Source organism: Nerophis ophidion, linkage group LG20 (genome assembly GCF_033978795.1).
Source record: "Nerophis ophidion isolate RoL-2023_Sa linkage group LG20, RoL_Noph_v1.0, whole genome shotgun sequence".
NCBI classification, from domain to species: Eukaryota; Metazoa; Chordata; class Actinopteri; order Syngnathiformes; family Syngnathidae; genus Nerophis; species Nerophis ophidion.
Genome location: NC_084630.1, coordinates 29,876,572 through 29,891,954, shown reverse-complemented (window position 1 = coordinate 29,891,954; position 15,383 = coordinate 29,876,572). Strand labels below are relative to the sequence as shown.

Here is a 15,383-nt window from a genome sequence, read left to right as displayed (position 1 = left end):
GGTTGTTCTCCGAAGACCAGGCCGTCAGCTTCAGGACCTCCTCCCTGTAGGCAGCCTCGTCACCCATGGAGATGAGCCCGACCACTGTTGTATCGTCAGCAAACTTGACGATAAGGTTGTCACTGTGGGCAAGACTGCTGTCATAGGTGTAGAGGCAGTAGAGGAGGGGGCTCAGCACACAGCCCTGTGGGGAGCCGATGCTCAGCGTGCGGGTGGATGAGAGGTGGGAGCCAAGTCTCCCATTCTGGGGTCGGTCCGTTAGGAAGTCCCTTATCCAGGCAGTTGTGAGAGGGGGGAGGCCAAGAGTTTCCAGTTTATTGCAGAGTCTGTCCGGGATTATTGTATTGAAGGCAGAACTATAATCCACAGAGAGCATCTGGACGTAGCTCTGCTGCTGCTCCAGGTGGTTCAGAGCAGAGTGGAAAGCAACAGCGATTGCGTCTTCTGTGGATCTGTTCGCCCGGTATGCGAACTGGTGGGGGTCGAAGTCTGGAGGGATATGGTCCTTGATGTGCCGGAGAACCAGCCTCTCGAAGCACTTCATGATTACCAGAGTGAGGGCCACTGGTCGGTAATCATTCAGGCTGGTGATGGGAGACTTCTTCGGCACCAGGATTATTTTGGATGACTTCAGGCAGGATGGGATGAATGCCCCGCCACACCTCCCGTGAGTTATTGCTGGACAGACGGGACTCTATGCACTTCCTGTGGTCCGCCTTTGCTTTTTTAATCCCTCTCTTTGGGTCGGCTCTAGCAGCACTGTACAGTGCCCTGTCCCCTGACCTGAAGGTTGCGTCGCGAGCCCTGAGGAGTGTGCGGACCTGGCTGGTCATCCAGGGTTTCTTGTTGGGGTAAACCCGGATGGTTTTTCCCACAGTCACATTCCCGATCCAGAACTGTATGTAGTCCAGCACCATTCCTGTGGCTGTCTCCAGCTCCTGTTGTCGGAAGAGGTCCAAGTCTGTGTGTTGAAAGCAGTCCAGAAGTTTGGGGAGTGCATCGTCAGCCCAGGTTATAACAGTCTTTGTGATGGGCCTGGACTCGCGTCTGATGGGGGCGTAGGTAGGAGAGAACAGGAAGGAAAGATGGTCTGACTGTCCAAGCTGGGGGAGGAGTGTGGCTCTGTACGCGTGCTTCATGTTGGTATACACGTGGTCCAGGGCGTTCTTGCCCCTTGTAGAACACTTCACATGCTGGTAGAACTTAGGGAGTACAGTCTTCAGATTGGCCTTATTAAAATCCACCGCTATGATATGAACACCGTCGGGGTGGGCTCGCTGCTGTTCGTTAACGGTGTTCAGCAGAAGAGAGAGCACTGTGTTTACTTTGGCGTCCAGTGGAATATATACAGCCGTGATGAAAACAACAGACAGCTCTCTCGGGAGAAAAAAAGGCCAACATCTAACAGACATGTACTCCACGTCCGGGCAACAGTGCTGTTCAATGATTGTCCCGTTGTTGCACCAGTTCTCAAGCATGTAAATACAGAGCCCCCCTCCTCTGCTCTAACCGGACCCTTAGTTCTTTCCCGCCGGAGCAGAGTGCGGCCGGCTAGCTGCATGCTAGCATCAGGTATTTACGGGTGAAGCCAGGTTTCGGTGATGATCATAGCACAACAGTCCTGAACATAGCGGTTTCCTGCGAGTTGTAACTCCAGGTCGTCCATTTTCTGTACGAGGGATCTGGCATTGGAGTGGAACAGGCTCTGTAGAGGTGGCTTGTGGGGTTGTTTACTAAGCCTGAGCAAAACGCCGGACCTGCGGCCATGTTTCTACTTCCTCTCCCTCCTCTGTCTGCGCCGTTTCCCAGACCCAACAACAAACCATGGAGAGCCCGGGGCTCTTGCTATGTCCTCTGGGATGTTGTTGGTGAAAGTCCTTCGAAACAGATATCTGGTGCGAGTTCCCGATATCCAAGAGTAACTGGCGGGTGTACCGGGTGTTTGCAGTACAGGTGGTGCACAAAAGGAAAACAAAAACAAGAAGAAAAAAAGGAGGAAAGAGCACTGGAATGGAGAGCCGTAGGCCGCTGCGTCCGTGCGTGCCGCCATCTTGGAAAAAAAAAAAAAAAAAAGTCCACAATGGGTAGCATACTTGCCAACCTTCCCGGATTTTCCGGGACTCTCCCGGAATTCAGAGCCTCTCCCGAAAATCTCCTGGAATTCAGGCGTAGCTGGAGGCCGAGTCCTCTTCAGCTCCATGCAGACCTGTCTCAATGTTGTGACCCTCTTAAACAGGACAATGCTGCCATCTACTGTACATAGAATAGAATGTAAATATATTCTACATTTAAGTGCAGTCAAGGAACATGCATTAGGGAGTCTGTTCTAAAGCCCACAGTAAAGAGACGTAACTTCATCACGTTGCCTGGTTATTGTCTCCAACCCAATATATTACACCGTCGACGAGCAAAATGAAAAAATACGCTTGCAAGTTCCAGAACGATTGGAAACAAGAATTTCAGTTTATCCAGGAGAGTTCGAAGGGGAAGGGGTATGTTGCCTGTAAATTTTCTAGAACAGAGTTCTCCATTGAACACGGCGGCCGAATGGATATACTCGGCCATGAACGGTCAGTCAGCGAAGCACAAAGCGTCCGCAGCGGAGCATCTTTCACAACCCATTATTATGGCCCACCTCGCAAAATGGAGACCTGATGGTGTATCTTATGCTGAGACAAAGATGGCTATGTTGATAGCTGGAAGCAACATCCCGTTCTCATTTGTGAATGTCTACAACAAATCCGTGAAGGATATGTTCCCAGATTCGGAGGTCGCTCGCCAATGCGCAAATGGCAGAATAAAGGTTACTCAAATACTGAAAGGTAAGTGTTTTTTTTTTTTTTAGTAACCAGCAAGCACAGTACATTTAGTAGAACTGTGTTTTTTATTACTGTGTATTTGATAGGTGCCGTCAGAAATTCAACTATTCATTTTATTTATATATATATAATAAAATATATATATTGCTAGAATTCACGGAAAGTCAAGTATTTTGTACACACATATATATTATATATATATATATATATATATATATATATATATATATATATATATATATATATATACATATATATGAAATACTCGAGTTGGTGAATTATACGCCACCCCTCTTAACCACGCCCCCCGCTCCAACCACGCCCCCAAACACCCTTTCGCCCCACCCCCGACAACGCCCCCCCTCCCCCACCTCCCGAAATCGGAGGTCTCAAGGTTGGCAAGTATGGTGGGTAGCAATGTACTGCCTTCCTCTTCACCACAAGCAGATAGAGAATCACACTAACTGATTAAATGGAAAAAAAAAAGTTACAATAAAAATAAAAATCACAAACATACAGAGAATTGTCACTGAATAAAAACAACAACAACAACAACAAAAAAGGGTTGTGGTAAGTGGAGAGGTCTATTGTCAACGTCACATTTATCCTATGTGAACACAAATTTTGGGGGGAAATAGTTGAAATAAAGAAGTATTTTTCATTCTTTCATTCTTTTTTTCCAAATAAATCCACATCATCAGCAAAATTGCACTTCTAACATGAGTGCGTGGACAAAAATTATTAATAGAAATAAAAAACTTTCCATTGTTTGCTGCCACACAGATCAGGACACGCACAAAACAACACCACAAACCGTATTTAAAGTTCCGGGCTCTCCAAGCCGTCTGGATTTGATCACATTTTATTAGTTACACTCATTCAATTATATAGAATATATAAATTAAAGCTTTTTCTTTTAATCGATTTAATAGATCCATCCGTGCTGCGTTAATATCAACATTTCATTTTTTTCTCTATTTTTACGTTTGCAGACTTTTACATTTTTTTATTTTAACGCAGGACTATAACAAACATTACTACGTTTTTAGAACAATGAAAGACTGTTTCCACAGGCTCTGGATGTGGCTCGCTGGCCGCCTACACACCCCGTTTCATATGAGTTGGGAAATTGTGTTAGATGTGAATATAAACGGAATACAATGATTTGCAAATCCTTTTCAACCCATATTCAACTAAATGCACCACAAAGACAATATATTTGATGTTCAAACTCATAAACTTATTTTTTTTTTTTCAAATAATAATTTACTTAGAATTTCATGGCTGCAACACGTGCCAAAGTAGTTGGGAAAGGGCATGTTCACCTTTGTGTTACATCACCTTTTCTTTTAACAACACTCAATAAACGTTTGGGAACTGAGGAAACTAATTGTTGAAGCTTAGAAAGTGGAATTCTTTCCCATTGTTTTATGTAGAGCTATAGTCGTTCAACAGTCCAGGGTCTCCATTGTCGTATTTTGGGCTTCATAATGCGCCACACATTTTCAATGGGAGACAGGTCTGGACTACAGGCAAGCCAGTCTAGTACCCGCACTCTTTTACTATGAAGCCACGCTGTTGTAACAAATGACTTGGCATTGTCTTGCTGAAATAAGCAGGGGCGTCCATGATAACGTTACTTGGATGGCAATATATGTTGTTCCAAAACCTGTATGTACCTTTCAGCATTAATGGTGCCTTCACAGATGTGTAAGTTACCCATGCCTTGGGCACTAATACACCCCCATACCATCACAGAGGCTGGATTTTAACTTTGCACCTAGAACAGTGCTGATGGTTCTTTGGTCCGGAGGACACGACGGTCACGGTCATTCAATGTTGGTTTCCGGCCATGGCGCTTACGTGAATTGAGTTTTCCGGATTCTCTGAAACTTTTGATGATATTATGAAGCGTAGATGTTGAAATCCCTAAATTTCTTGTAATTGCACTTTGAGAAACGTTGTTCTGAAACTGTTTGACTATTTGCTCACGCAGTTGTGGACAAAGGGGTGTACCTCGGCGCATCCTTTCTTGTGAAAGACTGAGCATTTTTTGGGAAGCTGTTTTTATACCCAATCATGGCACCCACCTGTTCCCAATTAGCCTGCACTCAAGTTACCCAGGCCTTGGGCACTAATACACCCCAATACCATCACAGATGCTGGCTTTTGAACTTTGCACCCATAACAATCCGGATGGTTATTTTCCTCTTTGTTCCGGGGGACACCCCGTCCACAGTTTTCAAATATAATTGGGAATGTGGACTCGTCAGACCACAGGACACTTTTTCAATTTGCATCAGTCCATCTTAGATGAGCTCAGGCCCAGCGAAGCGGGCGGCGTTTCTGGGTGCTGTTGATAAATGGGTTTGGCTTTGCATAGTAGAGTTTTAACTTGCACTTTCAGATGTAGCGACCAACTGTAGTTACTGACAGTGGTTTTATGAAGTGTTCCTGAGCCCATGTGGTGATATCCTTTACACAACGATGTCGGTTTTTGATGCAGTACCGCCTGAGGGATCAAAGGTCTTTAATATCATTGCTTACGTCCAGTGATTTCTCCAGATTCTCTGAACCTTTTGATGATTTTACGGACCGTAGATGGTAAAAATCCCTAAATTCCTTGCAATAGCTCGTTGAGAAATGTTGTTCTAAAATTGTGCGACAATTTGCTTACATAGTGGTGACCCTCACCCCATCCTTGTTTGTGAATGACTGAGCATTTTATGGAAGCTGCTTTTATACCCAATCATGGCACCCACCTGTTTTCAATTAGCCTGCACACCGGTGGGATGTTCCAAATAAGTGTTTGAAGAGCATTCCTCAATTTCATCAGTATTTATTGCCAACTTTCCCAACTTCTTCGTCACGTGTGGCTGGCATTAAATTCCAAAGTTAATGATTATTTGCAGAAAAAAAAATGCTTATCAGTTTTAAAATCAAATGTCTTTGTAGCATATTCAACTGAATATGGGTTAAAAATGTTTTGCAAATCATTGTATTCCGTTTATATTTACATCTAACACAATTCCCCAACTCTTATGAAAACGGTGTTTGTATTTAGGAGCCCTGGTATAAGCCATTAGATGTGAAGACAGATTTTTTTAAATGTCAAAATGGCCCCCACTTCCTTGGACACGTACCCCTGCCCTAACTAACACTCTTCAGTCCATCCAAGTACACAAAGTCCGAGTGGTATCGGTTAAGGATGTAACGTATTGCAGATGCCGCGGGGTTGAAGTTTTTAAAATCCTCACAATAATGCCATGACGTGTGACGGTATCAAGGAAAAACTTGGTGAGGGTAGTTTTCTTCTGGCGCTTTGTCGTTGATGTCAACTTCCATACCCGACTAAAAAAACAATGTAAACTTTCATGTCCAACTAACCAACCGATGTTTACTACCCTGCCGACTAACCAACCAATGTCTGCTGCCATGCCCAACTACCTAACTGATGTCTACTTCACTTCAGACTAACAAACAATGTCAACTTCAACGCCCGACTAACTGATGTCAACTTCCATACTCGTCTAAACAACCAACTTTCATGTCCAACTAACCTACCAATGTCTACAACCCCGCCGACTAACCAACCAATGTCTACATTTCTGCCCGACTAACCAACCAATGTATATTTACCTGTCCAAAAATAAACTACAAAATAAATAAACAAATAAAGTACATCTCCTACGATACTCAGCACAGTGCGGGACTGTCAAGGTTCAGGGGTGTGACGCTGTAAAAAAGGGGAAGAATGCTGGAGAAGTGTGTTTGTAATGAAGTGAATTAATTAACTCATATCATGTTTTGCTTATGGTGAAGATTTATATTCAACTTGGAGAAGGCAAACCACCAATTTTAATGAAATAAAAAGTATATGAGCACATAATAAGATACAGCCCCGTAGTTTTATGTGTTCGCAGGTAGATTGGATCACTTCTTGGAGGAAAAGAGGCTTTAATTGGGACTTCGGTATGCAAAAGTGATAGCCTTATCCTTGAGAAAAGACTATGTGTCTAGCTCAAAGCCAACATTTAAGTTATGACTTAAAACCTTTAAAGGTTTAGTGGCCACATGCGTGGACAGCACCTTTTAGCTCTTATTTCCAAAATTGTGTCAATACTGAATTGGGGTCTTACGGCCGCTTATGTAGACACTAGGACTGTGAATCTTTGGGTGTCCCACGATTCGATTCAATATCGATACTTGGGGTCACGATTCGATAATATATCGATTTTTTCGATTCGATTCGATTATCGATTCAAAAACGATATTTTTCCGATTCAAAACGATTCTGTATTCATTCAATACATAGGATTTCAGCAGGATCCACCCCAGTCTGCTGACATGCAAGCAGAGTAGTAGATTTAAAAAAAAAAAAAAAGCTTTTATAATTGTAAAGGACACTATTTTATCAACTAATTGCAAAATTAGTTTTAACTATTAAACAAACCAAAAATATGACTTATTTTATCTTTGTGAAAACATTGGACACAGTGTGTTGTGAAGCTTATGATATGCGATGCAAGTGTAAGCCACTGTGACACTATTGTTCTTTTTTATTATTTTTATAAATGACTAATGATAATGTCAGTGAGGGATTTGTAATCACTGCTATGCTGAAATTATAATTAATATTGATACTGTTGTTGATAATATTCATTTTTGTCTACACACTGTGTCTGCTTGTAAGTATGCTGTGATTGTGCGCTGCCGAACATGCTCGTCTGCTTGTAAACCAGCAATGACACAACATGATGACGTCGGGGGGGGTGTGGGGGTGGGCTGACCGGTACTTTTTAGAGGTGGTATAGTACTGAATATGATTTATTAGTATTGTGTTACTATACTAATACCGGTATACCGTACAACCCTAATTCAAAAGACACTTAACTGAACATTATTGTTGTACAATGGATGTTTACATTGTCACATTAAAGACCCTCAGCTGTAAATGGTGTCTATAATTGCTTGAAACAGTGAATGTTCATGCACAATTGTTTGAAGATAAAAATACATGTTAGTTGTAGGGTTGTACGGTATATCGGTATTAGTATAGTACCGCGATACTAATAAATCATATTCGGTGATATACCGCCTCTGAAAAGTGCCGGTCCACCACCCCCCTCGTCCCTACTGTCGTCGTCACGTTGTGTCATTGCTGGTTTACGAGCAGACGAGCATGTTCGGCAGCGCACAATCACAGAGTACTTATAAGCAGATACAGTGTGTAGACAGAAAAGGGAAAACGGACGCATTTTGGCTTAAAAAGTAACAATAAAGGTGAAGTAACACTGAAACGCCCTCAGGAAGAGATGCTTCAAGACATGGCTAGCTAGATAGCGGATAATGTCCAGCCGCCGTCGGCAGTGTTTTAGCGACTTCTAAATCACTAATCCTCGCCTCCATGGCGACAAATAAAGTAAGTTTCTTACAAGTATCATCCCTACAGGACGAGGAATAGCTAAACATGCTTCACTACACACCGTAGCTCACCGGTGTCAAAATGTAAACAAACGCCATTGGTGGATCTACACCTGACAGTCGATACTACTATGATTACATTGATATTTGTCGGCATCACAACATCTTATTCTTTTAATTCATATTACATATATAAACTCAGGAAATATGTCCCTGGACACATGAGGACTTTGAAAATGACCAATGTATGATCCTGTAACGACTTGGTATCGGATCGATACCCAAATCCTGTGGTATCATCCAAAATTAATGCAAAGCATCCAAACAACAGAAGAATATGTGATTATTACATTTTAACAGAAGTGTAGATAGAACATGTTAAAAGACAATGTAAGCAGATATTAACAGTAAATGAACAAGCAGATTAATAATTCATTTTCTACCACTTGTCCTTAATAATGTTGACAAAATAATAGAATGATAAATGACACAATATGTTACTGCATATGTCAGTAGACTAAGTAGGAGCCTTTGTTTGCTTACTTACTACTAAAAGACAAGTTGTCTAGTATGTTCACTATTTTATTTAAGGACAAACTTGCAAACCTATTTATGTACCCTAAGATTTTTGTGTTAAATTAAAGACAATAATGCCATTTTTTGTGTCCCCTTTATTTAGAAAAGTATCAAAAAGTACCGAAAAGTATTGAAATAATTTTAGTGCTGGTACAAACACAGGTTTTGGGGGACGGCGTGGCGAAGTTGGGAGAGTGGCCGAGCCGGCAACCTGAGGGTAACTGGTTCAATCCCCACCTTCTACCATCGTAGTCACGTAAGTTGTGTCCTAGAGCAAGACACTACACCTTTGCTCCAGTGTGTCAATCAATCAATCAATCAATGTTTATTTATGTATCCCTAAATCACAAGTGTCTCAAAGGGCTGAACAAACCACAACGACATCCTCAGTTGAGCCCACATAAGGGCAAGGAAAAACTCACCTCAGTGGGATTTCGGTGACAGTGACTATGATGACTATGAGAAACCTTGCAGAGGACCACATATGTGGGCAATCCCCCACCCCCTAGTGTGTGAATGTGGAAATAGTCTCAAAGCTCTTTGAGTTCCTTAAGAAAAAGGTAGAAAAGCGTTATACAAGTACAAACTATTTACCATTACTAGTTTGTCGTAATAAATATGATTAGAGCATCTTAGCATGATGTTTGTGTTCAATGACAGTAAATGTGTTCTTAACGATCCTGCTAATAATTTTTACACACTGCGGCATTTTTTTTTTTTTTAGACAAAACCACAAAAATATTGTACCACGGCATTAAAGGCCTACTGAAACCCACGACTACCCACCACGCAGTCCGATAGTTTATATATCAATGATGAGATATTAACATTGCAACACATGCCAATACGGCCTTTTTAGTTTGCTAAATTACAAATTTAAATTTCCCGGGAGTTTTGTCATGAAAACGTCGTGTAATGATGACGTGTACGCAAGACGTCACGCATTTTTAGGAAATATGAGCGCTACGCACACACACAGCTAAATGTCGTCTGCTTTAACGGCATAATTATACAGTATTTTGGAGAACTGTGTTGCTGAATCTTTTGCAATTTGTTCAATTAAAATTGGAGAAGTCACAGTAGAAAGATGAAGTTGGGAAGCTTTAGCCTTTAGCCACACAAACACACGGTGATTCCTTGTTTAAAATTCCCGTAGGTGAAAATTTACTATGGATCAGAGACCATGAATCCAGACCAAATGTCAACCAGCAGGGTTCGGTGAGAAAATTGTGGTTAAAAAGTTGCTTCTTACCGGAGAAAAGCTGAGCTTGTGCCGTCCATAAAGCTGCCGTCGACTTCCCTGAGACATGGTGTCAACACACCCGTGGAGACACAGTTCCGACTATCAGGTACTGTTAAACTCACTAAAACACTAGCAACACAATAAAAATATAAGGGATTTCCCAGAATTATCCTAGTAAATGTGTTTAAAAACATCGGAATACGTTCCAATGCAATCGCATTTTTTTTTTTTCTAGTCCGTCGCTATTAATATCCCCAAACATGAATCTTTAATCCTCGCTCAAATTAATGGGGAAATTGTCGTTTTCCCGGTCCGAATAGCTCTTTTTGTTGGACGCTCCCATTAAAATCAATGTGAATATGTGAGGATCCATCAACATGTGATGTCATCGTCTGCGACTTCCGGTACAAGCAAGGCTTTTCTCTTAGCACTGACAGTTGCGAACTTTATCGTGGATGTTCTCTACTAAATCCTTTCAGCAAAAATATGGCAATATCGCAAAATGATCAAGTATGACACATAGAATGGACCTGCTATCCCCGTTTAAATAAGAAAATCTCATTTCAGTAGGCCTTTAATACCGTGACCGTATTGTACTGTGACATTTGGATATTGTTTTGCACTGGCATCAAGCTGAGTGAACCAAAGCAATCAAAGCCAACATCCTAGAAATGATGCATTGGGACCAGCTACGTCACCTCAGCAGCAGATTTGCGGTCGTCAGCTGGCTACACCGCCAGGAACTAACCTCCCTAATAACCTTTTGAGGAACTTAACCAATGCTTAGCTGCTAGGGCAAAGTTCTAAAGCAAATCCCGGTGAGGAACACCAGTAGTGCCGGACTATTCCCTTGCATGTTTACTCAAAGAAAAGCGGGTGAAATAGTTCAAATTTTATACTGAGCATGTCCACTTGTGTGGGAAACCAACCTAGGCCAAAAAATGCTGGAAGTGATGTCACGGAGGAATGAGAGTAAGAAAACATGGTGGTGTTTTTAAAGCTGTGAGCTGACACAACATCTGACTTTCTGTCGCCAGCTCGTAGATACCTGCGTTTTTTTTCTCTCTCTCTCTCTCTCTCTCCCCCCTCCCGCCCCAGGCTTTGCGTTTGGATTTTTGTGTATGGTCTGCAAAACTCTGCCGTGCTGCGCTCCCGAGAGGCCTCCCACCTCTTTACAAACACGCACAAGCATGCATGCCAACACGCTGGTTGTCAGTCCTCACACAACTCATTCCCTCACACAACCACTTACACTCCTTTCTACACACCTCTACTCACCCGGCTCCGCACCAGAACTCGGGGCACATACGGGCGCACACACCGCACGTTCATATACACGCGCACAAACTCTCTTGCACCGGGGGGGGGGGGGGACTTAGGGCATACTGGGGGAAGTCAAGCAGCAACGCGGCCCACTTGCCTGTCGCTAGGAAACGCAGGGTAGCCAGCAGAAGCTGAGGTGATATTTTAATCTTCATTTCATTGTCGGAAGGCTTGAAGGCCGAGAAGTCCTGCTTCCTTTCCCGATGGGTGATTTTCTTCTTCGTCTTGTTGTCGGCTGCAGACAGAAAGCGAGAGAGTGATCAGAAGACGCGCGCCCATATCGGAGGAGTCAGTCCACGCCATTTCCACCCGCAGAGGTCACGGGGTGACTAAACTTGAGTTACCCAAACTTTATTGCTTTTCCAGGAACATAGCTGTGCCGTCTTTCTCAGAACCGAAGAGAGCTATAGGGGGCGACGCTGTTAGCTTCCTACATTCTTAGCATTACTTCTAGCCATATGTATTGGAGCAACAAATAAACGTGCACGGACATTGTGTGTGTGTGTGTGTGTGTGTGTGTGTGTGTCGGCCTAAATCAGCCTTGTCATATCATTCTGCCTCTTCAATATGAGAACTTCAGTCTGTCCTCTCATAGGACTTAGATCACTGGTGTCAAAGTCAAGGCCCGGGGGCCAAATTATTTTATGTGGCCCACGAAGTCTGGAAATAATATGCGTTAATACAAACCCTGTTTCCATATGAGTTGGTAAATTGTGTTAGATGTAAATATAAACGGAATACAATGATTAACAAATCCTTTTCAACCCATATTCAATTGAATGTACTACAAAGACAAGATATTTGATGTTCAAACTGATATACTTTTTTTTTATTTGCAAATAATAATTAACTTGGAATTTCATGGCTGCAAGACGTGCCAAAGTAGTTGGGAAAGGGAATGTTCACCACTGTGGTACATCACCTTTTCTTTTAACAACACTCAATAAAAGTTTGGGAACTGAGAAAACTAATTGTTGAAGCTTTGAAAGTGGAAGTGTTTACCATTCTTGTTTTATGTAGAGCTGAGGGATCGAAGGTCACGGTCATTCAATGTTGGTTTCCGGCCATGCCACTTATGTGGAGTGATTTTTCCAGCAGGTTCGATTCCCACTTCCGCCATCCTAGTCACTGCCGTTGAGTCCTTGGGCAAGACACTTTACCCACCTGCTCCCAGTGCCACCCACACTGGTTTAAATGTAATTTATATATTGGGTTTCACTATGTAAAGCGCTTTGAGTCACTAGAGAAAAGCGCTATATAAATATAATTCACTTCACTTTTTGGTCCAGCTCTCACTGACTTGGGACCATGGCAAAATGATATGTGTCCCAAGGTCACCAGTGATTTTAAACTTGACAAACAAGTCAATGGCGTTTTAAAATCGTGTTTTCATCATCTTCCTCTTTTTGCAAAGGTAAAACCGTTTTTATCTTTTAACCTTTTTGAACAAGTCGTGCATGCTTTTATTTCAAGCCGCCTGGACTACTGCATTGCACTTTATGCTGGCATTAGCCAAAAATCTCTCTCCCGGTTGCAGTTAGTCCAGAACGCGGCAGCACGACTTTTAACAGGTGCCAGGAAACGCCAGCATACAACCCCAATTCTTGAGTCTTCACTGGCTCCGTGTTCATTTTAGAATTGATTTTAAAACATTGCTGTTTGTTTTTAAAGCTTTACATGGACTGGCACCTCAATATATCTCGGACCTCATCCAAATTTACACTCCTGCGCGCGTTCTGAGGTCCGAGAGCCAGTTCCAGCTCGTGGTGCCCAAGACCAGACCTAAAACCAGGGGAGACAGGGCCTTCTCTGTGGTCGGCCCTAAGCTCTGCCCCTCCATGTTCAAACTGCTCCCACAGTGGAGTGTTTTAAGTCTCGTCTTAAGACCCACTTTTATTCTTTGGCTTTTAACACTGCGTGAGTTGTGTGGTCCTCTGTGTTTTTTTGTTTGTTTTTTTATTCATTTTGATTTCTATTTATTATTTTAATCGGTTTTACCCTTTAAAATCGTTTTTAATCATATTTTAATTTTTTTTTAATTCTAATATTGTTTTTATTTTTTATTTAGTCATTGGTGGAACTAAGGATATTTGAATATTGTTTTTAACATGGCTGTGCAGCACTTTGGAAACATTTATGTTGTTTAAATGTGCTATATAAATAAAGTGGATTGGATTGTCTGGGTTTCGTCTGCTTTCATGTTGTCTTGTCATTTCCTGTTTTATATTGAAAGGTTAACGCTCTTTCTCGTTTCGGACCACTTGCCCTTCCTCTTGTTTCACTGGTCTGATGTCTATACTGATTGCCTGATTGTGCCCACCTGTGTCACCCTACCTCATGTGTATAAATGTCTCGAGTGTTTCGTATCTTCTTGTGCGTACCTCCAGCTAGGGCTGGGCGATATGGCCTTTTTTTAATATCTCGATATTTCTAGGCCATATCGCGATACAAGATATATATCTCGATGTTTTGCCTTAGCCTTGAATGAACACGTGATGCATATAATCACAACAGTATGATGATTCTATGTGTCTACATTAAAACATTCTTCTTCATGCTGCATTAATATATGCTACTTTTAAACTTTCATGCAGAGAAGGAAATCACAACTAAGTCAATTGACCAAAATTGTATTTATTAAACAGTTATTAGCAGGTGAATTTTCATATGATGCTACATATTAGCAGTAATGCTACTTTTGGTCGCAACGCTTTTGCCCCACACTTGACGAATTAAAGTTGTCTATTTGACATATTCCCACTTGAAGCCGAACCACCGCCAGACGATGGACCCCTTGCTGTTTTTCTTGGGAATTAATTCTTCTTTCATTTGTTACCAGATTCGCACCTTCTTTCTCTCGTATTACCACTCGCACGGCTCCGCTAGCATCACAGCTAACGTTACCCGTGCTGCTACCTCTCTGCTCCGCGAGGGCGTATACGTATGTGACGTATGACGTGACATTATGTGACGTGAATAAGAAGGTGCGCTTGTTTTAAGTCTCTGTGAGAAGGAGAGACAAGAAAGAGTGAGAAGAGCCTGTAGTGTAATACCCGCAGCCAAAAGAATAGAATAGAATAGAATGGACTTTATTGTCATTATATTTGCATATAACGAGATTAAAGACTCCAACTTAAGGTGCGGTAGTGGGAACAAATATGGGGTGAAATAAATAACACAAGAGGTAATAAAGGAAAAACTAACAATTGAAATAAACAGACTACTATCCAATAAAAATAATAAGCCATCCTGTACAATATACAAAACAATATAGAAATACAAAACACTGTACAATATACAAAACACTATAGAAATACAAAACACTGTACAATATACAGAACAAGACAAGAGTACCGAAGTAATAAATAACAATCAGTGTCGGACGTATTGCACTCGAAGGGTAGTATTGCACAGTAGGGTATTAGGGCATGATATTCTATAGGGGTGAATTATTATTATTATAAGTTAGAATTCAACATGGTGACAGCTCTGGTAAAAAAGCTGTCTCTGAGCCTGTTTGTTCTGGCTCTGATGCACCTGTAGCGCCTGCCCGATGGTAGCAGGTGGAACAGGTGGTAGCCAGGGTGTGTGCTGTCCTTGGTAATGTTTTTTGCTCTGTTAAGGCAATGGGAGTTGTGTAAATCCTTCAGGGAGGGAAGGGGACAGCCCATGATTTTTTGTGCAGACTTTATGACCCTCTGAATCGCCTGTTTGTCTGCTTCAGTGCAGCTGGCGTACCACACTGTTATGCAGTACGTCAGCAGGCTCTCGACAGCCGAGCGATAGAAGGTCACCATCAGCTGTCTCTCCAGTCTGTTCTTCCTCAGCACCCTCAGGAAGTGGAGTCTCCGCTGGGCCTTCCGGATGACCGTAGGTGTGTTTTGGGTCCAGGACAGGTCAGCAGATATGAGGGTGCCGAGGAACTTGAAGGAGTTGACTCTCTCCACCTCCTCGCCGTTGATGTAGAGGGAGGCGGGGTCTGCAGTGTTTTTCCTGAA

At 42.3% G+C, this 15,383-nt stretch overlaps 1 protein-coding gene across 1 annotated transcript in view; it reads right to left on the bottom strand.

Annotated features, from left to right (window-relative positions):
* The window catches only part of cnnm2b (cyclin and CBS domain divalent metal cation transport mediator 2b), a 295,147-nt gene that overhangs the window by 82,695 nt on the left and 197,069 nt on the right, over positions 1-15,383 (bottom strand). Inside the window, exon 3 of the mRNA XM_061880950.1 lies at positions 11,483-11,620. Coding sequence (XP_061736934.1) covers positions 11,483-11,620 — 138 coding nt within the window. The remainder of the gene's footprint in view (positions 1-11,482; positions 11,621-15,383) is intronic.